Consider the following 27,848-nt stretch of genomic DNA (forward strand, 5'->3'; position numbering starts at 1 on the left):
GGGTAGACCATACAGGAGAGCATTACAGTAGTCAAGCCTGTTTGTAATAAAAGCATGGATGAGTCTCTCTGTATCCGCATCCGCCTGAGATAGAAACGGCTGTTTTGGTCACATTCCTAATTCAAAATTGAGTTCAGAATCGGAAATGACACCTAGGTTTTTTACCTGGAGATTTATCTTTATATTAAAATGAAATAAAATGTGCTGCCAGATTCTCTCTCTGTGCTTTGGCTCCAATATTAAGTACCTCGGACTTTATTTAGCTGGAGGAAGTTGTGAGCCATCCAAGTATTTAACTCACTAATACAGTCTAATCATTTATCTGTGGAGCTAAAATCCTCTGGTGACACAGAAATGTAAAGTTGTGTAAAGTCTGTGTAGCAGTGAAAATCAATGCTGTGCTTTCTGATGACACTGCCTAGGAGTAACATATATAACCTGAACAGTGCCAGACCAAAAATCAAACCTTGTGGAACTCCATATGTGAAATCATGTTCACTAAGGTCACACAAGGAAGAATACTGCTTATAAAAAGCTGCGAGCAGGGTGAGACAAACACCCAAAGTTAAATCGGAATCAGAATGAATAGTGATACATCAGTAGTCGAGAGAATACTGTCAACAAGATTTAGGGCGAACAGTCACCTTCAAAAGACTCAATTCTGTTATTGTTGATGGTGATGTTGTCCGTAAATACACATTTAATTACCGAAGCCCATCTGAATTCAAACAAAGACCTAATACAGCAGTGGATTATTTTATTGTGTGTGGAAGTGTTTTTACTGCAGCCATGCTGAAAACAACAGGAAATCCTAGGCAAACAGGAAGGTTTCTTTTTTGTGTAATAAAGACAAATTATTGGGGTCTTTTAGAGTAAACAATACAGGGATAGACAAAATACCTGCACGACTAAATTGGAATCTTGGAGTCCTACATAGTGGGACAATTGATCAACGATGACCAACAATGACATCACAAGTTCCACAAGGAAGTCATAGACTCAGTGTGCATCCGAAATTGCATCCTATTGCCTACATAGTGCACTACCTTTGACCAAAGCCCTAAGGACCTTGGCCAAAACTAGTCCACCACATAGGGAATAGGGTGCCATTTCATTTGGGACTCTTTGAGGAAGTGATACAAGACCATGTTGGCACTTAGAACCACAGCTACCATTTTGATTGATATCCCCATAGGGAGAGGAACTAGTAGTCAGACACACTTGTTGCTATGAGTCTACTCTCAAATAATGCCACACATCTTCCTACATATTGTTCATAATGTTTCATTGTTCCTAACGAGTATCACAGCCTCAAAAGGAGACTAAAATATTCATAAAAACAGGAAAATGCATTCAATATGAAATAGCTTGGGCTGGTCCGGCAGAAGTCGAGGTCAGTGTAATATTGTTAATCACAGGAAGCTCGTCCCCCCTAATAACAATGACAAAACAAACACGAGAGGGTGGACATCGCTGAAGTGAGAGGGAGCAACAAGTAAAAGTGGGACTTTCCCCCTATACAGTACAGGGAAGGGAATCAAGGGTCCTTTTCAAGGGCCCTTCAAGACATGTAAAGGCCCCTTGGAGCTGCCAGAGGATGTCCCAAATGGCACCCTGCCTATTCCCTGTATAACACATTATCTTGTACAGGGCCCTGGGTGGCAGGCAGCCTAGCAGTTAAGAGCGTTGGGCCGGTAACTGAAAGGTCGCTGGTTTGAATCCCTGAGCCGACAAGGTGAAAAAAATCGGGCAAAGTTCGCTTGAGCAAGGCACTTAAACCTAATTGTACCTGTAAGTCGCTCTGGATAAGCATGTCTGCTAAATGTAGGCAACAGGGTGTGATTTGGGAATGTGGACTGAGTCATTTTCAATATCAAGCCGTTTTCTTCTAAAGGAAAAAGAGCTGATCCGAGAGCTTTTGTTCTTTTGTTAATGTTCTCAAACGCTCGTCTAGGGGATGGGCAAGCAGATAGGTGAATTCCAAGATTTTAGCTTTGTAATGTGGGTGTATTTGGCTGTATAATATAATACTCAATACCCAATTTGATATCCCAGATGTGTTCTTAGATATTATTTATTTGTAATGCTTTATTCATGGTATTTTCAGTGTAATGTACTGATTCAGAATAATATAATAACATTAGACATGATGTATTGATTCACCAAGTGTAAACCTATAGGGGGTATACAGAATATACTGTATAGAGGATATATTGAACATGACGCCCTGTAAACTATACATTTCCTGTGCATTGTCACTCATCCCACCAAAATATTCATATTTTTGTCTCTGTATCTATGGGGGCATGTTTGGATAACCCAACATAACATACAGAGTGATGTAACACATTATTAAGTAATGCTGAGTAGGTATAAAGACCTGAAACTGGTTTTATTGAAGGATGAATTGTCTAGATTAGGCTTACAGATAATTGTGCAAGTGGCCAGTTAACATGTACAAAAATGCCATTCTTAAGTTGCAGGTGCAAGCCTATTTTCCCTCACCTTTTAGATAGTCCTACACAGAGTTCAGGAGCCTGTATGAGTTAATCTAGGATCAGGTCCCCCTCTGACTTATTATGATCCTATATCAGCACTCCTACTCTGAGACTGTTTGTGAATATGGGCCCTGATTATGGGACACTATGAAAAATAATCAGTAGACAGACTGACTAATATCCTTGACTATACTGACCTCTACTGGATAGCCAGACAGTAGACAGGATGGAGACAGTTCTCCATTCAATCAAAGTTGGGAAATTAATAAATCAATAATGTAGTTTTAAACTGAAGGGTTAACCTTGAGTATTTTTTAGAGGAAACTCGATGCCATCTAGAGATTTACCAAGAGGCCTTAACCCCTCACTTTACCATTCACATTGTTAATTCCACATAAAAGTGCATATATCTTATATGCCTCTAAACACCATTCTTTCAATCTTAAAAAATCTATAAAAACGCTTCTAATGATTAATCAATGAACAACTCACACCAAAAAAAATCTAACATACAATGCTACTCATTCATTATGCAGTCATCTGAAATAAATGTAAAAATGACCATTGTAAGAGCAGGTAATTTATAGCATACTGGCTAATGAGTATTCCTGAAACAGAACTCTAGGGGAACCCCTGGCTGCTATTTAAGATATGACACAGACATTGCAACTTTCTGACTGATTCTCAGACACATTTATCATATAAATGTAAATCCATACATTTGAAGACATTTGGGGGGAAATATTAAACAGATTCACCAAGCTTTGATGCTTGAACCCGTAAAAACAAATTCCTCATTTTAGTCATTTAACAAGGCTCTTATCCAGAGTGACTTACAATAGCAATTAGGGTTAAGTGCCTTGCTCAAGGGCACATTTTTCACCTAGTAGTCTCGAATCCGCGGCCTTTTGGTCGCTAGGCTACCTGTTGCCCCAAAATACCACAGTGGCTTAAATAAAAAAAAACTGGTTGCAGTCATTCAGCTTGTCTACTGTCTGGCTCTGAGGCGTCTGCATAGTCCCACATTTTTATTTTTTAAATATAAAATAGCCCAAGGCCTATGCAGCTGCTCTGCAGGCATGGCTGGATGAAACTCCCCCCAATGTTTCAATGTATTTTCAGAAATTGTTACATTTTCTGCCGTTAGAGAGGCTATCCCATGTTCTCAACAACACACCATAGCCTCTCATTTAGGCTTAGAATGATCATCAGTGTTATGCATGGGAAGGCTGACCTCAGACACCTGATCTGACCTGATTCTATAAATTATGGCCGGGTCCAGGTTCTCCCCACTTCTCCCGGGGTGCGTGTCCGTGTGCTCTTGGCCATGGATTTTACAGGTGTGGTCGCTTCATTCAGCAATTGCCATTCAACAATACATATGGAAACCATATGTTTGACTCCATTTCTTTAGTTGAAGGCCGGTGGGAGGAGCTATAGGATGACAGGCTCATTGTAATGGCTGGAATGGAATAGCTGGAAAGGTAACTAACTGACTTGCCTAGTTAAATAAAAAAACACATGTTTGACTCCATTTCTTTAATTGATGCCTTTAGTTTTCATGGTGCACAAGACACCAGTCAGATTTGTGCTTGTCTCTGTGGACTATCCATTTGCAGAGGCTGTGGGGATGACAGTCCATCACTCTCTAAGACATATGCTAATGATATTGTATATGGTTATATTATGTAAGAACAATGGTGCAACTAGGATTGCAAAATTACTGGAACTTTCAATAAATTCCCTGGTTTTCCGAAATCCTGAAAATTGATGCCTTTTCCTAGACCGCTATGTGCATAACAGCAAAGTTAAGCAGCATATTGTTGCTGAGAACAATGCAGCGGAGGCACTAGCAGAGTGAGAAGAGAAAGTAGTCCTTGCCTTAATTGTCTAAGAAAAGTGAAGAGAGAGGAAACCAACTTAATTAGGTCTGTAATCAATAGCCTAACTGTTAAATGTGCCTGGTTTAATAAATCATCCAAAGGATATACACTACATGACCAAAAGTATGTGGACACCTGCTTATTGAACATCTCATTCCAAAATCATGGGCATTAATATGAAGTTAGTCCCCCCTTTTCTGCTGTAACAGCTTCCACTCTTCTGGGAAGGCTTTCCACTAGGTGTTGGAACATTGCTGCGGGGACTTGCTTCCATTCAGCCACAAGAGCATTAGTGAGGTCGGGGACTGATGTTGTGCGAATAGGCCTGGCTTGCAGTCAGCGTTCCAATTCATCCCAAAGGTGTTCGATGGGGTTGAGGTCAGGGCTCTGTACAGGCCAGTCAAGTTCTACCACACCAATCTCGACAAACCATTTCTGTATGGACCTTGCTTTGTGCACGAGGGCATTGGCATGCTGAAACAGGAAAGGGCCTTCCCCAAACTGTTGCCACAAAGTTGGAAGCACAGAATCGTCTAGAATGTCATTGTATGCTGTAGTGTTAAGATTTCCCTTCACTAGCACGAACCATGAAGAACTGACTTGTTGGAAAGGTGGCATCCTATGACGGTGCCACGTTGAAATGCACTGAGCTCTTCAGTAAGGCCTTTCTGCTGTGAATGTTTGTCTGTGGAGATTGCATGGCTGTGTGCTCGATTTTATACACCTGTCAGCAACGGGTGTTGCTGAAATAGCAGAAACCACTAATTTGATTAGATAGATAGATAGATAGATAGATATACTGCTCAAAAAAATAAAGGGAACACTTAAACAACACATCCTAGATCTGAATGAAAGAAATAATCTTATTAAATACTTTTTTCTTTACATAGTTGAATGTGCTGACAACAAAATCACACAAAAATAATCCATGGAAATCCAATTTATCAACCCATGGAGGTCTGGATTTGGAGTCACACTCAAAATTAAAGTGGAAAACCACACTACAGGCTGATCCAACTTTGATGTAATGTCCTTAAAACAAGTCAAAATGAGGCTCAGTAGTGTGTGTGGCCTCCACGTGCCTGTATGACCTCCCTACAACACCTGGGCATGCTCCTGATGAGGTGGCGGATGGTCTCCTGAGGGATATCCTCCCAGACCTGGACTAAAGCATCCGCCAACTCCTGGACAGTCTGTGGTGCAACGTGGCGTTGGTGGATGGAGCGAGACATGATGTCCCAGATGTGCTCAATTGGATTCAGGTTTGGGGAACGGGCGGGCCAGTCCATAGCATCACTGCCTTCCTCTTGCAGGAACTGCTGACACACTCCAGCCACATGAGGTCTAGCATTGTCTTGCATTAGGAGGAACCCAGGGCCAACCGCACCAGCATATGGTCTCACAAGGGGTCTGATGATCTCATCTCGGTACCTAATGGCAGTCAGGCTACCTCTGGCGAGCACATGGAGGGCTGTGCGGCCACCCAAAGAAATGCCACCCCACACCATAACTGACCCACCGCCAAACCGGTCATGCTGGAGGATGTTGCAGGCAGCAGAACGTTCTCCACGGCGTCTCCAGACTCTGTCACGTCTGTCCACATGTGCTCAGTGTGAACCTGCTTTCATCTGTGAAGAGCACAGGGCGCCAGTGGCGAATTTGCCAATCTTGGTGTTCTCTGGCAAATGCCAAACGTCCTGCACGGTGTTGGACTGTAAGCACAACCCCCACCTGTGGACGTCGGGCCCTCATACCACCCTCATGGAGTCTGTTTCTGAACGTTTGAGCAGACACATGCACATTTGTGGCCTGCTGGAGGTCATTTTGCAGGGCTCTGGCAGTGCTTCTCCTGCTCCTCCTTGCACAAAGGCGGAGGTAGCGGTCCTGCTGCTGGGTTGTTGCCCTCCTACGGCCTCCTCCACATCTCCTGATGTACTGGCCTGTCTCCTGGTAGCGCCTCCATGCTCTGGACACTACACTGACAGACACAGCAAACCTTCTTGCCACAGCTCGCATTGATGTGCCATCCTGGATGAGCTGCACTACCTGAGCCACTTGTGTGGGTTGTAGACTCCGTCTCATGCTACCACTAGAGTGAAAGCACCGCCAGCATTCAAAAGTGACCAAAACATCAGCCAGGAAGCATAGGAACTGAGAAGTGGTCTGTGGTCACCACCTGCAGAACCACTCCTTTATTGGGGGTGTCTTGCTAATTGCCTATAATTTCCACCTGTTGTCTATTCCATTTGCACAACAGCATGTGAAATTTATTGTCAATCAGTGTTGCTTCCTAAGTGGACAGTTTGATTTCACAGAAGTGTGATTGACTTGGAGTTACATTGCGTTGTTTAAGTGTTTCCTTTATTTTTTTGAGCAGTGTAGTTGATTTTATTAAAACACATAGGTTGTTTTATATATGGAAAAATACACGTTTTAAAATTTGATTGGTCGAAACAAGAGACAACAATATTTGTTGTCGTCGGGGACAGCCTTGTAGGCTTACCCGGTATTGAAGGCTTGACTTGACAATCTCCAAATGTCATTAAACCTGTTGGTGTTTTTTAACATATGTCTCTTTCCATTCATCCAATGGCCGCTGCATAGTTTGGATTGACGGATTTTAGTTAAATCATTTCAAAAAAGTACATATACTGAAGGCCAATGTAACTTCATATAGCCACCCAGAAGAAAGGCACACTGACACCCACACTTCAGGTTGACTTGGTTTATATCTGCAGGAAAAGATATCAAACAGTGATGACAGAACGGTCACAGCCACACGTTCACTGGTTAGGTAGGACACAATATATCTTTCAGATAGGAGCAACAGTAAAGATAACATGCCCTAAATACAGAGGACAAGTACAACAGTGGAGATTGCGGAGGGGAGGACGGCTCATAATAACAGCTGGAATGGAATAAATGGAATGGCATCAATCACGGCTGTCTTATTCCCTGTCCTCAAGCTGACGGAATAACTCAAGAGTTTCCCCTTTTCAATCCGCATAGGATAAAAATGGTTTTACAGTAAATGAACAAAGATGTAAACAACTCTTTCACTACTGCTGTAGTCAACCTTTTCTGGCCCATGGTGTTGCATGTGAATGTTTATCCTTTTAAGCTTGGAAAAGAGACTCTTAAACCCAGACTTGGAGCTTGAGTGTGCTTAAAAAGGAGAACATGTTTGTAACTCATTTATTTTTACATTGTTTGCAAACTGATATGTGACACATTAACTCAAAACCCAGAAGTTGTTCTTTCAAGGAAAATAACAAAAAAAGGCAAGTCTGAAGACCTCTCGTATTGCCAACCTTACAATGGCAGTAAATATTTCCAACTTGTTGTGTAATGTTTATATCCAATGGCCGATGAGCACTGATATGTTTTATCTATAATTTCTCTTCATATGACAAGGATTGAAAAGGATTTGCCAGTAGATTGTCGCCTTGATTCATGACGATGACCGCTTGTCTAGCTTGCTGGCTAAGACTTTGAAACTGATGTTGACATGATCAGTCCAATCAAAGCTACGGTAGATATAACGTGATTTGACATTTTATCTGTGGCCAATGACCTTCAGCCTTCTTAGATGGGCACTTCTAATGTAACTCTATGGCAGCACCCGAAGGGGCTTGAATTTTCGAGATCTCCCCGTAAATTTTGTGGTGACATAGTGTCCCCATGAGTGACAACACTGAGCCAATCACGGTGCAACTAGAGAACATCACCAACCCCTACTCTCCGTATTTTCCGCTGGCTGCCCCACCACCACAAAACACCTGCATTTTGGAGCTGCCTTACTCAAGAAAGCACTGAGCTAGGCTGAAACACCTGCATTTTGGAGTTGCCTTACTCAAGAAAGCACTGATCTAGGCTGAAACACCCACATTTTGGAGCTGCCTTACTCTAGAAAGCACTGATCTAGGCCGAAACACCTGCATTTTGGAGCTGCCTTACTCAAGAAAGCACTGATCTAGGCTGAAACACCTGCATTTTGGAGCTGCCTTACTCAAGAAAGCAAAAAAGAGACCATGTTTGTAACTAATTTATTTATTTTTACATTGTTTGCAAACTGATATGTGACACATATTCATGCCAAAATAACATGCAAAACAGGCAACAAACAAAACAAATATATTTTTGCTAAACAGTTAGGGTTTAACAGGAGGGGCTCTGAATGACAGGTCGCCACTGTGAAATAGCCTTAAAATACATTAAACGGCAACATAAATATATACATAGCCACATTCTCTAAAGACTGGATTTATAAAAAAATGTAGGCGCTGCATCTCAGTGCAAGATGCGTCACTGCAGTCCCTGGTTCAAATCCAGGCTGCATCACATCCGGCCGCGATTGGCAGTCCCATAGGGCAGCGAACAATTGGCCCAGCGTCATCCGGATTTGGCCGAGGTAGGCCGTCATTTTAAATAAGAATTTGTTCTTAACTGACTTGCCTAGTTAAATTAAAAGATAAAACAAATGTACAGAGGAAGGAGACATGAACCTGCTCTCAGAATATCTATCTCTGACTGAAGAACAGGCAGACCAACTTTCCAAATAGGGGAGAAGCACTCAAAACCCACAAGTTGTTCTTTCAAGGAAAATAACAAAAAAAAAAGGCAAGCCTGAAGACCTCTCGTATTGCCAACCTTACTACAATGGCAGTAAATATTTTATCAATTCGTCAACACATAATGAAAGGAAACGTACTTACTTCCATTGTGTTCCCTATTTCCATAAATACATACATTTACATAGATAGAAGCATTACAGAGATAAATATGTTGTGCACATAAAAACAAATTGAGGTTAAATTCCCATGTACCGAATAAAAAAATACAAGCTTAATGGGCTTTCCATCGCGTTTTCAACTCCAGGCCTACTGATGGTTTTGTCACTAAAAATGTATGCATAGGTACAGTATAGCGAATGTGCTCACTCTGGTATTGGCACGTCACTTTTATTTTTCCGCCGTTATTCAAATGACATTTTCACGCAGCCTAGAGTAGAATTTTGTACTCACTTGAAAACAATAATGCAATTATTCATTGCATTGTTGTTTTGTAGGCTAGTCTAGGTAGGTAATTGTATTGTCCCAAAACAAGATCAATAGGGGAGATTTTTGAGCCGTCTCATGTCTTCACTGCTCTTTCGTGCGCAATGATGCACCTGGCTTCTCTGCTGCCTATCAGCTATTCCTATTTGTTCTTGTGGACTCATATTACAATTGATGCAGCTTTGATGCTTTTACGTGTGGTATGATGGCTAGTTAGCCTATTACAGATCTGGACAAACGATCCACCTACCACTATTGTCACTATGAATGGTGGATAGAGTGCAGGATATACCGTTAGACTGGTAGACTATATTGACCTGTGGTATAGTTACGCAATAAGGTGCGAGGGGGTGTGGTATATGGCCAATATACCATGGCTAAGGGCTGTTCTTATCCAATGGAGACAGCCCTTAGCCGTAGTATATTGGTCTATACCACAAACCCCAGAGCTCCCTTATTGCTATTATAAACTGGTTACCAACGTATTTAGAGCAGTAAATAGAAATGTTTCGTCATTCCTGTGTTATAGAGTCTGATATACCACGGCTGTCAGCCAATAAGCATTCAGGGCTCGAACCACCCAGTTTATAATAAAGGTTAGCACATGGAAAAGCGTAGTGCAGGAAAGTACCAAAATACCTTGATATAGGGGAGAATTCTGCAAGCAGCTAAGGAAATGTTTCTAGGATGGAAGAAATGTTATAGTAAAACCTGCAAATAGTGAAACTAAACCAGGGGGAATGCATTACCCTCCCCTGTGCCCAATAAAACCCCAGAGAGAAAAAAAAGTTTGACAACCCTCTCCTATTTTGGACCACCCCTCCCCCAGTAAAATGCCATCTGTCCCTTACTTCTCAACTAAATACATTTTGGAGGGGATTCTAACAAGGCTACAATGTTTGGTTTCTTGTGTGAACAGTCGCTGAGATTATATTTGGTGATCAATGCAGATTATGCTACTTCGATGCATAGCCTATACTGTAGATCAGATCAAGGAACCAAGGGACAACACTGCCCTCACGGCTCCATAACGAACGATACACCGTGTCTCACTTTTCAGGAAGTAAACGTTTTTCAAATGCTCGAGTGTATTACAAGGTCCTGGCCCTTTTGTGCCGAAAAACGACAACACTGCACACTGTATCTACAGTGTGCAGTGTATCTACAGGGCCTTCCCTGTAGCTCAGTTGGTAGAGCATGGTGTTTGCAACACCAGGGTTGTGGGTTCGATTCCCACGGGGGGCCAGCACAGAAAAAAAAAAATGTTTATGAAATGTATGCATTCACTACTGTAAGTCGCTCTGGATAAGAGCGTCTGCTAAATGACTAAAAATGTAAAATGTAAATGTCTCTGCAGAGAGTATAGACCATTAAGTCCATGACGGAGATGAGGGACATAACCTACATGTCAGGTGCAATTCTTGACAAATGTGTACATTTTTGACAATTGTGACTGCTGCGACCCTGTGACTATTGTTGTGACTACTACTGTCACAGAGACAGGGCACAGCCCTCTAGTGACTGTTGTGACTACTACTGTCACAGAGACAGGGCACAGCCCTCTAGTGACTGCTGCGACCCTGTGACTATTGTTGTGACTACTACTGTCACAGAGACAGGGCACAGCCCTCTACTGACTGCTATTATCTTAACTATTTATTGTACATTTTTGTATTTTATTTTTGTACTGCCTTTGGTTTTATGTTCCGTGTCGTTTGTTTTTTTTCTGTTCTGTTTTGCTCTTTACTGTCATATTGTTGTTGTTGATCTGATCATTGTTTCCTTTAAATTAACTTTTTTTAATTAAATAAACTTGAAAAGAAACCACTGTTGGACTCATTCTTTATTTTTCTTTGTTCTTCTTCTTTCGTTACCTTTCTATTTAGGTCTTCTTTCAACAATCTGATTTCCTTTTCCTTTTCCCTCTTTAATACGTCTAATTTCCTTCTCCAGTTCCTCTTTCTTCTGTATTGATATCATATATTTTTCCTGCATTCTATCTACCTTAGACTTATAGCACCAATTTATGATAAGAATGATGATTGTTGCAACAATGATTGTCAGTTTAAACGTCATGTCTGAATCTGACATTTTCTCAGCCAATTTTTCAACAGCCTTCAATGCCAGATCATTTAGCTCCTTTCTCCTCTTCTCCTCCTCTCTAATCTCTCTTTCTGCTGCCTCCCTCTTCTTCTCCTCCTCCTCTCTAATCTCTCTTTCTGCTGCCTCCCTCTTCTTCTCCTCCTCTCTAATCTCTCTTTCTGCTGCCTCCCTCTTCTCCTCCTCCTCCTCTCTAATCTCCCTTTCTGCTGCCTCCATCTTTATTCCCTCCTCTTGTAGTATCTGAGCCCTCTCCCTCTTCCTCATCTCCTCTCCCCTAACCCTTTAATGTGTCAGCAATTCTGCCTCATGATGATAACCCCTATACTCATTCAGTAATTCTTCTATCTTCTCTAGCAGCTCTGTGACCTGAGTGTTGTCATTCTTGTCCTTGTTGTTAAAGACATGGTATCTGTCCCCACAACTGTTAACGACTTGTAGTAGATGGCTGCTGCCGTTTATAAACGTCTCTACTGGTTTCCCCTCCAGCTGGTCTACCCCAGTAAACAGAACTATTGTGTACTTTAAAGCCTCCTCTCCAAAATGTTCCTGGATCCATTGTACTGACTTTCTGTCCTCATCTGTGAATTCCCCCAGCCTGATCACCAATAGGAAGGCATGAGGTGTGGTGTTAATGCATTCAGCAGTTTTAACCATAACTTCATCAGGTTGCAACAATGTGCCCAAGATACCTGGAGTGTCAATCACAGTTATTCTATTCTGACCAATAAAAACATTTTGTTTCTCACACTGTGTGGTCACAGACACCGGAGAAGCCTCTGCTCGAAACACCTCTCTCCCCAGGATGGTGTTTCCTGTTGAACTCTTCCCTGACCCAGTCTTACCCAGCAGAACAATCCTCATGTCAAGTCTCCCCTTACCTGCAGAGACACAGGACATGTAATGAGTAAATGTTATAGAATATATGGAATCATACTCTGCAGAACAAAACATTGGAAATGCAGTTGTGACTCCACACACCCTCTACTGTGGGACTCATTTGATACCAAAGTCCTCCCAGACCCAGAAGTAGAAGTATGACGATCCAGAGAAGGCCTAAGGTTTTTTTCCGTATTCCAACCTGAGGAAAACAGAGTAAGTCATATCTGTTACTAAATTGATAGTTATTTTATAATCCTAAATCAACTAGAATACAACTAAGAATATAACTGGGAAAGAATGAATGCCTCTACCTGAGTCAAACTCCTTTCTATTTCAACATGGCCGTGCTTATCAGTGGCATCCACTAGCGTGTGTTTCTTTAGTCCTGGGGCCTTGTAGTGGTCTCTACCATGGTCCTCACAGTACGCAGCCTTACAAACCTTGCAGAACTTCACAGCTTTGTGAATGCGTCCCACACATATGTCACACTTCTGTCTGGTACATTTCACGTGATAGAATACAATAGAACAGCAAAACATTATTGTCCACACAAACATTACATTTTTTTATTCCTAAACTAATTCAAGCTTGATAACCAAAAGGGGTGAATACTTATGTCACCAATGTACTTCAGTATTTTCTTTCATTATTTTGTTTATAAATATTGTGTATATCAGTGACAAAAAAAATCCATATTAAATCAATTTTAGTTCCAAGTTGTAACACAAGAAAATGTGAAAAAGTCCAAGGGGGGGAATTATTATGACCATACCTTTGATGTTTAACACCAGATCCTTGATCCATCTCACCTTCATCTGTGCTACACACTGAGGAGTTTGTCTCCAGAGACTGGCTCCTAGGAACGAGAGAGAGATTGTTTTAGGTTACTAATCTTGTATACCTAATCTGATCACTCTTGACCTCTTGTAGTCACAGTAGACACTTTCCCTGATATGACAAGTCTCTGTTACTGCCCGTTTACTTAATTCGTACACTTTATTTGAACTCTGAGCGCGGGCGAACGACTGCCCCCTCTCAATGAGGATTTCAAGTTCAAGGCCGACCGGGGTACTGCAGGCAATGTTACAGAAATCAGGATCCCCATTAAGCGCTTTTCAGACACCCACCAGAATATCGGCGAGTATCCCTACCGGCACAGAGTACCCCACTTGTCCCTCTAGTCAAAGCGGCTGGTGCCTTCACATACAAGGGCGACAGCCACCGGTGACCATAGGAACGAAATCAATAAACATTAGTAACGTGCGAAAAGTGAATCGGTATAAGCACTATAAGCATTCATTAAACTGTATTTACATGCAACAGAAAATATTACTCAAAAACAAAATGATTTGTATTGTTAAACATGACTCTGTGAACTGATAGTGTTAGCCTGCTAGCTAACCAGCGGGCAAGTTAGCTGGTCCTGCTGTTGGATGGAAGTTTTGACGTATCACCAAACAGACTACGTTTTCTACTGTGAACACAGCTTTCCACCTAGGCTGAGTGGCTTCCACTGGTGCTCACCGCTGACCACTCCACCTGGGTTTGAATTTCGCCCCCACCTAGGCTTCATTGAAAATGAAAAGGCCACCCCGTCCGCTATCTGTCAGCGCTTTATAATCAATGGGAGTATAGCGATCTTCGTGGTCAATATCGTGGATATACCATTTCTTTTCTAACACAATCATGGTACCTACACTTGATTCTATACTGAACAAAAATATAAACGCAACATGCAACAATTTCAAGGATTTTACTGAGTTACCGTTCATATAAGGAAATCAGTCAATTGAAATACATTCAATAGGCCCTATTCTATGGATGTCACGAGTGGGAATACAGATATGTGTCTGTTGGTCAAAGATAACAGGGGCGTAGATCAGAAATAGGAGCGTAGATCAGAAAACCAGTCAGTCTCTGACTGATTATTGTAGCCTGTGGAATGTTGTCCCACTTCTCTTCAACAGCTTTGCAAAGTTTTGTATTTGTATTTATTAAGGATCCCCATTAGTACCTGCCAAGGCAGCAGCTATTCTTCCTGGGGTCCAGCAGAATTAAGGCAGTTTATACAATTTTAAAAACATTACAATACATTCACAGACTGTGTGCCCTCGGGCCCCTACTCCACCACTGCCACATATATACAATACAAAATCCAGGTGTACGTGTGTGTATAGTGCATATGCTATCGTGTGTGTGTGTGTATGCATGCGTCTATGTTTGTGTTGCTTCACAGTCCCCACTCTTCCATAAGTAAAAAAATATATAAAAATATTACTGCTTGCATCAGTTACCTGATGTGGAATAGAGTTCCACATAGTCATGGCTCTATGTAGTACTGTGCGCCTCCCATAGTCTGTTCTGGGGACTGTGAAGAGACCTCTTGTGACATGTCTTGTGGGGTATGCACTGGTGTCCGAGCTGTGTGCCAGTAGTTCAAACAGACAGCTCAGGTATTCAACATGTCAATACCTCTTGTAAATACAAGCAGTGATGAAGTCAATCTCTCCTCCACTTTGAGCCAGGAGAGATTGACATGCATATTATTAATATTAGCTCTCAGTGTACATCCAAGTGCCAGCCGTACTGCCCTGTTCAGAACCAATTGCAATTTTCTTAAGTCCTTTGTGGCACCTGACCACATGACTGAACAGTAGTCCAGGTGCGACAAAACTAAGGCATCTAGGACCTGCATTGTTGACAGTGCTGTCAAGAAGGTAGAGCAGCACCTTTATCATTGACATACTTCTCCCCATTTATTACACCTTCATTTTACCAGGTAGGCCAGTTGAGAACAAGTTCTCATTTACAACTGCGACCTGGCCAAGATAAAGCAAAGCAGTGCGACACAAACAACAACACGGAGTTAGACATGGAATCTTAGCTACTGTTGTATCAATATGTTTTGACCGTTTACAATCCAGGGTAACTCCAAGCAGTTTAGTCACCAACTTGCTCAATTTCCACATTATTTATTACAAGATTTAGTTGAGGTTTAGGGTTTAGTGAATGATTTGTCCCAAATACAATGCTTTTAGTTTTAGAAATATTTAGGACTAACTTATTCCTTACCACCCACTCTGAAACTAATTGCAACTCTTTGTTAAGTGTTGCAGTCATTTCAGTCGCTGTAGTAGCTGACATGTATAGTGTTGAGTCATCATCATAGACACTCTGGCTTTCCTCAAAGCCAGTGGCATGTCCTTAGTAAAGATTGAAAAAAAAGTAATAGGCCTAGACAGCTGCCTTGGGGAATTCCTGATTCTAGCTGGATTATGTTGAAGAGGATTCAATTAAAGAACATCCTATGTGTTCTGTTAGACAGGTAACTCTCTATCTACAATATAGCAGGGGGTGTAACACATACATTTTGCCAGCAGCAGACTATGATTGACAATGTCAAAAGCTGCACTGAAGTCTGAGACAGCACCCACAATCTTTTTATCATCAATTTATCCCTCAATTTTTTTTATATCACATTTACGTAAGTATTCAGATCCTTTACTCAGTACTTTGTTAAAGTACCTTTGCAGCGATTACAGCATCACGTCTTGTTGGGCATGATGCTACAAGCTTGGCACACCTGTTTTTGGGGAGTTTCTCCCATTGTTCTCTGCAGATCCTCTCAAGCTATGTACAGTGCCTTGCAAAAGTATTCACCCCCATTGGCGTTTTTCCTATTTTGTTGCATTTCAACCTGTAATTTAAAATGATTTTTTTTCATGTAATGGACATACAAAATTGTCAAAATTGGTGAAGTGAAAAAATTACTTGTTTCAAAAGAATTAAAAAAATAAAAAAACGGAAAAGTGGTGCGTGCATATGTATTCACCCCGTTTGCTATGAAGCCCCTAAATAAGATCTGGTGCAACCAACTACCTTCTGAAGTCACATAATTAGTTAAATAAAGTCCACCTGTGTGCAATCTAAGTGTCACATGATCTCATATATATATATATATATATATTTTTTTTTCTGCTCAAAAAAATAAAGGGAACACTTAAACAACACAGTCAATCACACTTCTGTGAAATCAAACTGTCCACTTAGGAAGCAACACTGATTGACAATAAATTTCACATGATGTTGTGCAAATGGAATAGACAACAGGTGGAAATTATAGCCAATTAGCAAGACACCCCCAATAAAGGAGTGGTTCTGCAGGTGGGTACCACAGACCACTTCTCAGTTCCTATGCTTCCTGGCTGATGTTTTGGTCACTTTTGAATGCTGGCGGTGCTTTCACTCTAGTGGTAGCATGAGACGGAGTCTACAACCCACACAAGTGGCTCAGGTAGTGCAGCTCATCCAGGATGGCACATCAATGCGAGCTGTGGCAAGAAGGTTTGCTGTGTCTGTCAGCGTAGTGTCCAGAGCATGGAGGCGCTACCAGGAGACAGGCCAGTACATCAGGAGATGTGGAGGAGGCCGTAGGAGGGCAACAACCCAGCAGCAGGACCGTTACCTCCGCCTTTGTGCAAGGAGGAGCACTGCCAGAGCCCTGCAAAATGACCTCCAGCAGGCCACAAATGTGCATGCGTCTGCTCAAACGGTCAGAAACAGACTCCATGAGGGTGGTATGAGGGCCCGACGTCCACAGGTGGGGGTTGTGCTTACAGCCCAACACCGTGCAGGACGTTTGGCATTTGCCAGAGAACACCAAGATTGGCAAATTCGCCACTGGCGCTCTGTGCTCTTCACAGATGAAAGCAGGTTCACACTGAGCACATGTGACAGACGTGACAGAGTCTGGAGACGCTGTGGAGAACGTTCTGCTGCCTGCAACATCCTCCAGCATGACCGGTTTGGCGGTGGGTCAGTCATGGTGTGGGGTGGCATTTCTTTGGGGGCCGCACAGCCCTCCATGTGCTCGCCAGAGGTAGCCTGACTGCCATTAGGTACCGAGATGAGATCCTCAGACCCCTTGTGAGACCATATGCTGGTGCGGTTGGCCCTGGGTTCCTCCTAATGCAAGACAATGCTAGACCTCATGTGGCTGGAGTGTCAGCAGTTCCTGCAAGAGGAAGGCATTGATGCTATGGACTGGCCCGCCCGTTCCCCAGACCTGAATCCAATTGAGCACATCTGGGACATCATGTCTCGCTCCATCCACCAACGCCACGTTGCACCACAGACTGTCCAGGAGTTGGCGGATGCTTTAGTCCAGATCTGGGAGGAGATCCCTCAGGAGACCATCCGCCACCTCATCAGGAGCATGCCCAGGCATTGTAGGGAAGTCATACAGGAAAGTGGATGGCAACACACTACTGAGCCTCATTTTGACTTCTTTTAAGGACATTACATCAAAGTTGGATCAGCCTATAGTGTGGTTTTCCACTTTAATTTTGAGTGTGACTCCAAATCCAGACCGCCATGGGTTGATAAATTGGATTTCCATTGATTATTTTTGTGTGATTTTGGTTGTCAGCACATTCAACTATGTAAACAAAAAAGTATTTAATAAGATTATTTCATTCATTCAGATCTAGGATGTGTTATTTTAGTGTTCTCTTTATTTTTTTGAGCAGTGTAATTTATATATATATATACACACACACACACACACACACACACACACACACACATATATATATATATATATATACACACATACATACACACACCTGTTCTGAAAGGCCCCAGAGTCTGCAACACCACTGAGCAAGGGGCACCACCAAGCAAGCGGCACCATGAAGACCAAAGAGCTCTCCAAACAGATCAGGGACAAAGTTGTGGAGAAGTACAGATAGGGTTGGGTTATAAAAAAAAAGAAACTTTGAACATCCCACAGAGCACCATTAAATCCATTAAAAACATTGGAAAGAATATGGCACCAGAGAGGGCCGCCCACCAAAACTCACAGACCAGGCAAGGAGGGCATTAATCAGAGAGGCAAAAAAGAGACCAAAGATAACTCTGAAGGAGCTGCAAAGCTCCACAGCGGAGATTGGAGTATCTGTCCATAGGACCACTTTAAGCCAAGCACTCCACAGAGCTGGGCTTTACGGAAGAGTGGCCAGAAAAAAAGCCATTGCTTAAAGAAAAAAAAGAAGCAAACACGTTTGGTGTTCACAAAAAATGTATGTGGGAGACTCCCCAAACATATGGAAGAAGGTACTCTGGTCAGATGAGACTAAAATTGAGCTTTTTGGCCAACAAGGAAAACACTGTCTGGCGCAAACCCAACACCTTTCATCACCCCAAGAACACCATCTCCACAGTGAAGCATCGTGGCAGCATCATGCTGTGGGGATGTTTTTCATTGGCAGGGACTGGGAAACTGGTCAGAATTGAAGGAATGATGGATGGCGCTAAATACAGGGAAATACTTGATGGAAACATGTTTCAGTCTTCCAGAGATTTGAGACTGGGACGGAGGTTCACCTTCCAGCAGGACAATGACCCTAAGCATATTGCTAAAGCAACACTCAAGTGGTTTAAGGGAATATTTAAATGTCTTGGAATGGCCTAGTCAAAGCCCAGACCTCCATCCAAATGAGAATCTGTGGTATGACTTAAAGATAGCTGTACACTAGCAGAACCCATCCAACTTGAAGAAGCTGGAGTAGTTTTGCCTTGAAGAACAGGCAAAAATCCCAGTGGCTAGATATGCCAAGCTTATAGAGACTTGCAGGTGTAACTGCTGCAAAATGTGGCTCTACAAAGTATTGACTTTGGTGGGGTGAATAGTTATGTACGCTCAAGTTCAGTTTTTTGTTGTTGTCTTATTTCTTGTTTGTTTCACACAAAAAAAATGTTGCATCTTCAAAAGTGGTAGGCATGTGGTGTAAATCAAATGATACAAACCCCCCCAAAATCCATTTGAATTCCAGGTTGTAAGGCAACAAAATAGGAAAAATGCCAAGGGGGGTGAATACTTTCACAAGCCACTGACTGAGCTTGAGAGGATCTGCAGAGAACAATGGGAGAAACTCCCCAAATACAGGTGCGCCCAGGGGCGGAAATCCCGGGGGGGGACACGACCCCCCCCATCCTGGGAAAAATATGATTTGTCCCCCCCAATATATCACTGAAACATAACTATGTAATTTAAATAATATTAATAATACGCAATGAAAGCAATTGTGCTGATTATAGACACTTAATAAGCGCGTTTTTAAGTTTCAAAGCATTGCGACCCCCCCCACCCTTTGCCTCACAATGGTTTGATCCACTGACAGTTCCTTAGTTGGCAAGGTAACAGAGGGGTCGTATCTACTGTCTGAAAGGCACTCAATGAACGTAACTGACGTGAGGTTAATCTAGTCAATCGCGCACACACACTAGCTGAATATGCAGAGCTAGCGCGCAAATATTAACTATTAAGCTAGCTAGTACCTATTCCATTTATGTGGCGTCGTCAAAGATGGAATCTTTGCTATCGTCAATTTATTCCAAGATCAGCATGCAGATGATGTAAGTTAGTGCTTCAAAGTCCCTGTGATAAGGTTAGCGATAAACTGAAATCCAAACTGAACAGAACTACACTCTCTTCTACCATTGTCTTAAATATATTTAATGGTCTCGTTGCAAAAGCTAAATTGTCGCAAGGGAACTTTTATTTATTTATTTCACCTTTATTTAACCCGGGTAGCAAAGATTATAGCAAACACCACTGAAACGGAATTGGTGCTCGCTAGCTTTGCAAACTCAGCTATTGTTAGAAGCCAGCCAATATGAAACAAACTATTAAAATTACAAAAGGTTGCAGCATATGTTGTGTAAATGGTGAACTCATACAGCTGTCAACTCTTGTCATTTTAATCCGTTTCACATTTGCTAGCTACCTTTTAAATCGAAGCCCAAATAGAATGATTGAAGATGATAGAAGCCCATCTCCTACTGTAAATAACCTACACACTGTGTGTGTAGCCAGCCAGCCAGCCAGGTAGAAAAATGGCAGAAAAATAAAAGACGGACATCAGAGTATTTTTCAATACACCAAAACGCATAGTAAGAACTCTAGTAGCCTAATATCTCAAAGACTAGTTGATAAAATGTTCATAAGAAAGAAATGAAAATGTTTCACATTGATGTCATTAGGCAGAGCAGGCAACAGATGGCACACAGACAGCAGAGTTGGGGACAGATATGCAGGGACAGACTGGCAGAGACAGGGAGTCTCAGGTAAGTTTGTTGAGTCTTTGTTTGGCAACATTATGAAAGGTTCTCAATTTTTTTGACTTGTAAAATAGGAACATAATTGGAAAATCCCATGGATACCCCCACTCAACTTAAACTGGTGACTGAACTAAGATTTGTTAAAGGCAATGGTATTGCTGTTGTGATTAGTTGTGTAGTTTTGGGTACCGGTAGTTAGGAGTACGGCAAACACCTTATTTCTTTGGTTCCTCAATATACATTTACCATATTACAATGTAGGCTATGTGTTACAGCACTACTTTTGGTGTCCCCCTCAGGAATTGCTCTTGAGAAAATTTCATGTAATTGTCCCCTCCAAAGTTGATATCAGATTTTCGCCCCTGGGTGCGCCAAGCTTGTAGCGTCATACCCAAGAAGACTCGATGCTGTAATCGCTGCAAAGGTGCTTTAACAAAGTACTGACTAAAGGATCTGAATACTTATGTAAATGTAATATAAAAAAAAAATTGAGGGATAAGTTAGCAAAAACTTTTTTTGCATCGTCATTATGGGGTATTGCGAGTAGATTGATGAGGATTAAAAAAATAAAAAATAAATAAACATTAGAATAATGATGTCAAGAAACAAAATGTGGAAAAGGTCAAGGGGTCTGAATACTTCCGGAGGCACTGTAGGCCTACAACAAGAATACCATCCGTCCCGTCTCTCGTTTAATTTTACCCTCTTCAGCGTAGTAAATAAATAAGCAAATTCTTGATTTTTTTTACCCCTTTTTCATGGTATCCAATTGGTAGTTACAGTCTTGTCTCATCGCTCCAACATGGACTCGGGAGAGGCGAAGGTCGAGAACACTGCACCACTCGGGAGGCACATAAATAAGCAATTTCAAGTATTTTGCTCTATACCATCCGATCCAGAGCGCAGTTTATTAACGATGGAACAGACGGTTGGTTGTTGGTTACCTCTTTAGTTTACGTCTGAATACTGCAATTAAACATTTCCCGAGTAGACAATATTGCATTTAAACATAATACATATTTTCATAACCATTGCATAATACATTCTTTAACTTTTCTGGTAATGATGGATTCATATTCCCAAAGTAGCTGTAGCCTACACCAAATTACCTTTCAAGTGTGTATTTCAAGTAGCTCTATGCATCAGAAAGGATGCGTGGTTTATAACATACAGTAGAATTTAACAGGTGAACAGACAGTTGATCTTTTGCATTGAAGTGTGTATGGCTACAACATTTCCCTCATTAAAATGCAAATCAATTTATAACATTTTTGACATGCGTTTTTCTGGATTTTTTTGTTGTTATTCTGTCTCTCACTATTCAAATAAACCTACCATTAAAATGATAGACTGATAATTTCTTTGTCAGTGGGCAAACGTACAAAATCAGCAGAGGATCAAATACTTTTTTTCCTCACTGTATGGCATGCAAAGTTTATAAATCTCAATATTTTTGTACATGCACAGTATTTTCAGAAATGACACACGCAGATATTTACGCAGGAGATATAAATGAGGCCCCTGGACCCAGGGAATGAATGAGGGCCCATCAGGGGTGTGTGCTTAGCCCCCTCCTGTACTCCCCATTTACCCAAGACTGTGGGCCACGCAAGACTTCAACTCTATCATCAATGGCAGTGTGGTGGACAACAACCTCTCCTTCAACGTCAGTAAGACCATGGAGCTGATCGTGAACTACAGGAAACAGGGGGGTGCACAGTGGAGAGGGTCAAAAGCATCAAATTCCTTGGAGTCTACATCACTGAGGACTTACAGGTAACATGGTCACCAGCACAGTCGTGAAGAAGTCTCTTCTCCCTCAGGAGTCTGAAACTACCTGCAGCATTGAGAGCATCCTGACTGGTTCTATCACCAACTGGTATGGCAACTACACCGCCCTCGACTGGAAGACAAACTGTTTCCATTCTCCCGTCCAGCAGGCAGTACTGGTGCATCAAGACTCAGACAAACAGACTCCTAAAGAGCTTCAATCCCATGGCCAGAAGACTTAAATGGCTAACTACTGCTCTCACTCTCCCACAGACTAGCCACACGGACTCTATGCCCATCCACAGGTCTCTACCCACTCAGACACACAACCTTCCCTGTCCCTCTTAGTCACATACACACCCACAAACCCACGCTCCTGCTAAAATGTTTATTGATTAGATGTATTACAACCATTACACTGCTATTCATAGATACTAATAATAATGGCAATCAATCTATTTTATCCTGCTACTAGTCACTATTACTCCTGTTTACATGTAAATATTACCGTTAGTGGGCTGCCGAGTGGCGCAGCGGTCTAAGGCACTGCATCTTAGTGCAAGAGGTGTCAGTGCAGTCCCTGGTTCAAATCCAGGCTGAATCACATCCGGCCATGATTGGGAGTTCCAATTGGCCCAGCGTCGTCTGGGTTTGGCAGGCTAGCCACACGGCCTATGCCCATCCACAGGTCTCTACCTGGTCTCTACCTGTATGCCATCATTGTAAGTAAGAGTTTGTTCTTAACTGACTTGCCTAGTTAAATAAAGATAACATTTTAAAAATATGTTTTTTTTATATTACCATAAATATTTATCTATTCCTGTTACTAGTCACTTTTCAGCCCTGTTTACACTTTTCAGTCATGTGACTTTTAAACAGATAGGCAATAGCTGCCCACCTCCAACAGGACTACAGTTGAAGTCAGAAGTTTACATACACTTAGGTTGGAGTCATTAAAAAAAACGTTATTCAACCACTCCACACATTTCTTGTTAACAAACTATAGGTTTTGGCAAGTTGGTTAGGACATCTACTTTGTGAATGACACATGGGAAAATCAAAAGAAATCAGCCAAGACCCCAGATAAAAAAATGGTACACCTCCACATGTCTGGTTCATCCTTGGGAGCAATTTCCAAATGTCTGAAGGTACCACATTCATCTGTACAAACAATAGTACGCAAGTATAAACACCATGGGACCACGCAGCCGTCATACCGCTCAAGAAGGAGACGCGTTCTGTCTCCTAGAGATGAACGTACTTCGGTGCGAAAAGTGCAAATCAATCCCAGAACAACAGCAAAGGACCTTGTGAAGATGCTGGAGGAAACAGGTACAAAATTATCTATATTCACAGTAAAACGAGTCCTATATCGACATAACCTGAAAGGCCGCTCAGCAAGGAAGAAGCCACTGCTCCAAAACCGCATAAAAAGCCAGACTACAGTTTGCAACTGCACATGGGGACAAAGACCATACTTTTTGGAGAAATGTCCTCTGGTCTGATGAAACAAAAATAGAACTGTTTGGCCATAATGACCATCATTATGTTTGGAGGAAAAAGGGGGACGCTTGCAAGCCGAAGAACACCATCCCAACCGTGAAGCACAGGGGTGGCAGCATCATGTTGTGGGGGTGCTTTGCTGCAGGAGGGACTGGTGCCCTTCACAGAATAGATGGCTACATGAGGAAGGAAAATTATGTGGATATATTGAAGCAACATCTCAAGACATCAGTCAGGAAGTTAAAGCTTGGTCGCACATGGGTCTTCCAAATGAACAATGACCCCAAGCATACTTCCAAAGTTGTGGCAAAATGGCTTAAGGACAACAAAGTCAAGGTATTGGAGTGGCCATCACAAAGCCCTGACCTCAATCCTATAGAAAATGTGTGGGCAGAACTGAAAAAGCGTGTGCGACAAGGACGCCTACAAACCCGACTCAGTTACACCAGCTCTGTCAGGAGGAATGTGCCAAAATTCACCCAACTTATTGTGGGAAGCTTGTGGAAGGCTACCCAAAACGTTTGACCCAAGTTAAGCAATTTAAAGGCAATGCTACCAAATACTAATTGAGTGTATGTAAACTTCTGACCTGCTGGGAATGTGATGAAAGAAATAACATTCTTAAAATAAAGTGTTGATCCTAACTGACCTAAGACAGGAAATTTTTATTAGTATTAAGTTTAAATGTATTTGACTAAGGTGTTTGTAAACTTCCGACTTCAACTATATATACACACACTCACAGTTTCTTACCCACACACCCACAACATATGCCTATACATTAAATGTACTGTTCGATATCAATTATATGGCTAACTATCAGTAATATTAGGCTACAATTAGAGTTGTAGCTTGCCTCAGGTGATGAATTAGGGTGTTGTGTGCTCGTGGGAAATATGAAACTGGGAAGTCCATCATGAATGTGTTCACGTGCCTTTAAAGTCAGAAAAGTTCTTCAACCAATAAGATTTTATCTAGCTTGGTAAGGAAGCTAACATTGCTAATAATAAAGTTACTTTACACATTGACATATGGTCAATCTAGCTACAGTTCCTTGCGAAAGTATTCGGCCCCCTTGAACTTTTCGACCTTTTGCCACATTTCAGGCTTCAAGCATAAAGATATAAAACTGTATTTTTTTGTGAAGAATCAACAACAAGTGGGACACAATCATAAAGTGGAACGAAATTTATTGGATATTTCAAACTTTTTTTACAAATAAAAAACGGAAAAATTGGGCGTGCAAAATTATTCAGCCCCCTTAAGTTAATACTTTGTAGCGCCACCTTTTGCTGCGATTACAGCTGTAAGTCGCTTGGGGTATGTCTCTATCAGTTTTGATATTAAAAAAATCTAAATACTGTACCTAGTTTAACACAAAAGTCTAGTACACTTCTTTCTTAATGGAACACAGAATGGCTTTATAAGATGAGGCTACTCATTTTTTATTGCGTGACCCCACAGTAATTGTGATGTGACCAAATCATGGGCTGGTGCCACCATTGGAAAATGTTCTTACACATAGAATAGAACAATTTCCCCAGTTTGGAAATACTCATGTTACTAAATGTAAAAAAATGCTATATTAGATGAACGTTTCTAAACTTTTTAAAATATGTCTGGGTGTTAGGCTATAAATTAAAATAATCCAAAAGCAATCAAAATGTAATAGAATTATGTTAATCATTTTGAGTAATCCAAAGAAGTATGTTACTGATTACTTTATTTTTCATGTAACTAATCACAAACGGATTAGATTTTTCAAGTAATTATCCAAACCCTGTCTACATGTACAAATCTACCTCAATTACTCCAATATCCCTTCACAATGTACATTTGGTACTGGCACTGACCCTGTATGTAGCTTACACTGTCCTGTTTTTATTTTTCCTTTCTTATTTCAGTTTTTTTGTTGCAATAACTTGATATTGAATACTGCACTGTTGGGAAGGTCTTGCAAGTTAAACATTTCACTGTACTTGTGCATGTGAGAAATAGAACTCGAAACGTCAAATGCACCACTGAGAATTAATATAGGAGACAACTGAGTGACGTAATCAATGGCTTCAAGAAGTCTGATTAATTAATGTCCCTGAGTAATGATAAAATGAATACAAGACAACATTTCAGAAGACTCACCCATCAGAGGTGGGGCAGACACCGTTGAAATGTAGTGGAAGACGCATGGAATTCTCGCTCTTCATGGACTGACAGTCAGGAACAGGTGGTTCTGGCTGTTCTTCCCTGATAAACACAGCATAACATTTTCAATTCCAACTAAGCTTAACTTTTTGTTGTTGATAACCCCCTATAAAGGACGCTGCTCGAGCTATCATCCTTCAGGGGGTTGTAAAGAGTTTAAAGGGCAATTCCGCCACTATTCAACCTCATTCATCATCTCCAGCACAAAACAATGTCTACATACTCACCAACCAGTTTATTAGGTACACCAACCCGTTCACAAAAATGGATCGCTCCTAGTTACTGTTCTATTGAACGTTAGAATGTGCAAAACCAGTGACATAAGCGACTGAGCTTGGTATGATCGTCGGTGCCAGGCGAACCAGATCCAGTATCTCAGAAACGGCCGCCCTCCTGGGCTTTTCACGCGCATGACAGTGTCTAGGGTTTACAGAGAACGGTGTGACAAACTAAAAACATCCAGTCAGCGGCAGTCCTGTGGGTGAAAACAGCTTGTTGATGAGAGGTTGACGGAGAACGGCAAGAATCACACAAGCAAAAAAACAACTTGTCAATCCTTGTCACAAATGGGGTATTGCAGCAGACAACCATCAGCTAAAAACAAGAAGAAGCGGCTCCAATTGGCACGCGATCAACAACACTGGACAATTGAGGAGTGGAAAAACATTGCCTTGTCTGACGAATCCCGGTTCCTGTTTTGTCATGCTGACAGCAGAGTCAGGATTTGGCATAAGCAGCATGAGTCCATGGACCCATCCTGCCTGGTGTCAACGGTACAGGCTGGTGGCGGTGGTGTACCTCCATCCAATCTGCAGCAATTGCGTGATACCGTCGCATCAGCATAGACCAACAGCCTTGTGGAACTTTTACGACTTGTAGAATCCCTGCCCCGAAGTATTCAGGCGACGGGGATCTGAAAGGGTACTATCTGAGTGTACCTAATAAACTGATAGGTGAGTGTGTGAAAACAGCATGTTTCTATGATCTGTGGTTAAAAAGATAAGGTAGTAAAATAAATGCTTCTCTGTGACATCAGGGTAGGATTCAAATATAAAAAAACTGATTTTTCAAACCTGCAACGAGTTTAGCTCAAGGGAGGGTATTATCTTGCTCCCCATGTCACATCGAAACTGTGTTTGAATTTTTTATTTTTTTTTTTACTTTTTAACTTTAGAATTTTTCACGTAATATGAAGATAATGTTATTGAGCTGGATATAATGAAAATGAGGTTGAAAACTGGTGGCATTGCCCTTTAAGTAGTTTGACAATTTTAAAAACACAAATAGCAAGCACAGTGACTCAAGAGTGCTACAAAAACCCACAATACCATAACAAATTAACATATTATTAAACATAGATCACCTTATTCCATCTGAGCTCTCGTTAGCATCAAGGTATGGCAGTATTTTTTGTGCTTCCTCTGCGGAGCCTCCTTTATATTCACGTTCAGCATCAAGCACGTTTCGCGTCGAGAGTTTCAAGGAAGTAGCCATTTTACAATGTAACTGTAGGTTGTGAATGCACAAACACACAAAAAAACATTAAAAGGCAGAACAAGGCGCAGCGGGAATGTGTATGCTCATCTTCTTTATTGAGAAGAAGACCAAAATAAACACTTAAACAAAAACAACGACGAAGCAACAGTCCTGTGAGGCACACAGCTACACATGGAACAACTACCCACAAAAACCCATGAAAAAAACACCCCTACTAAATAGGACCTTCAATTAGAGGCAACGAGGAACAGCTGCCTCCAATTGAAGGTCAACCCAATAAACTAAACATAGAAATAGGAAGACTAGAACGAACATAGAAATATACTAACATAGAA

The 27,848-nt window shown here is 41.6% G+C and overlaps 1 protein-coding gene across 1 annotated transcript; it reads right to left on the reverse strand.

The window, feature by feature from the left end:
- Nucleotides 1-8,498: 8,498 nt before the first annotated feature.
- Nucleotides 8,499-27,526, reverse strand: LOC106590493 (GTPase IMAP family member 5). Its single transcript, XM_045708032.1, has 6 exons — nt 27,380-27,526; nt 25,954-26,058; nt 13,193-13,276; nt 12,732-12,915; nt 12,520-12,619; nt 8,499-12,419 (listed from the first exon to the last, which is right to left on the reverse strand). The coding sequence occupies exons 1-6, from the start codon at nt 27,508-27,510 to the stop codon at nt 11,824-11,826; spliced, it is 1,200 nt and encodes a 399-aa protein (XP_045563988.1). The 5' UTR covers nt 27,511-27,526; the 3' UTR covers nt 8,499-11,823.
- Nucleotides 27,527-27,848: the final 322 nt, after the last annotated feature.

This window comes from Salmo salar, chromosome ssa02, assembly GCF_905237065.1.
Source record: "Salmo salar chromosome ssa02, Ssal_v3.1, whole genome shotgun sequence".
NCBI lineage: Eukaryota > Metazoa > Chordata > Actinopteri > Salmoniformes > Salmonidae > Salmo > Salmo salar.

What these genes read in the sequence shown, in the direction of transcription:
- LOC106590493 (XM_045708032.1), bottom strand. Translation starts at nt 27,510, where the DNA reads ATGGCTACTTCCTTGAAACTCTCGACGCGAAACGTGCTTGATGCTGAA. An exon ending in GAGAGCTCAGATGGAATAAG is followed by an intron (nt 26,059 to 27,379) that starts GTGATCTATGTT and finishes TGTGTTTATCAG; the next exon opens with GGAAGAACAGCCAGAACCAC. An exon ending in TAGAAAGGAGTTTGACTCAG is followed by an intron (nt 12,620 to 12,731) that starts GTAGAGGCATTC and finishes TGTTTTCCTCAG; the next exon opens with GTTGGAATACGGAAAAAAAC.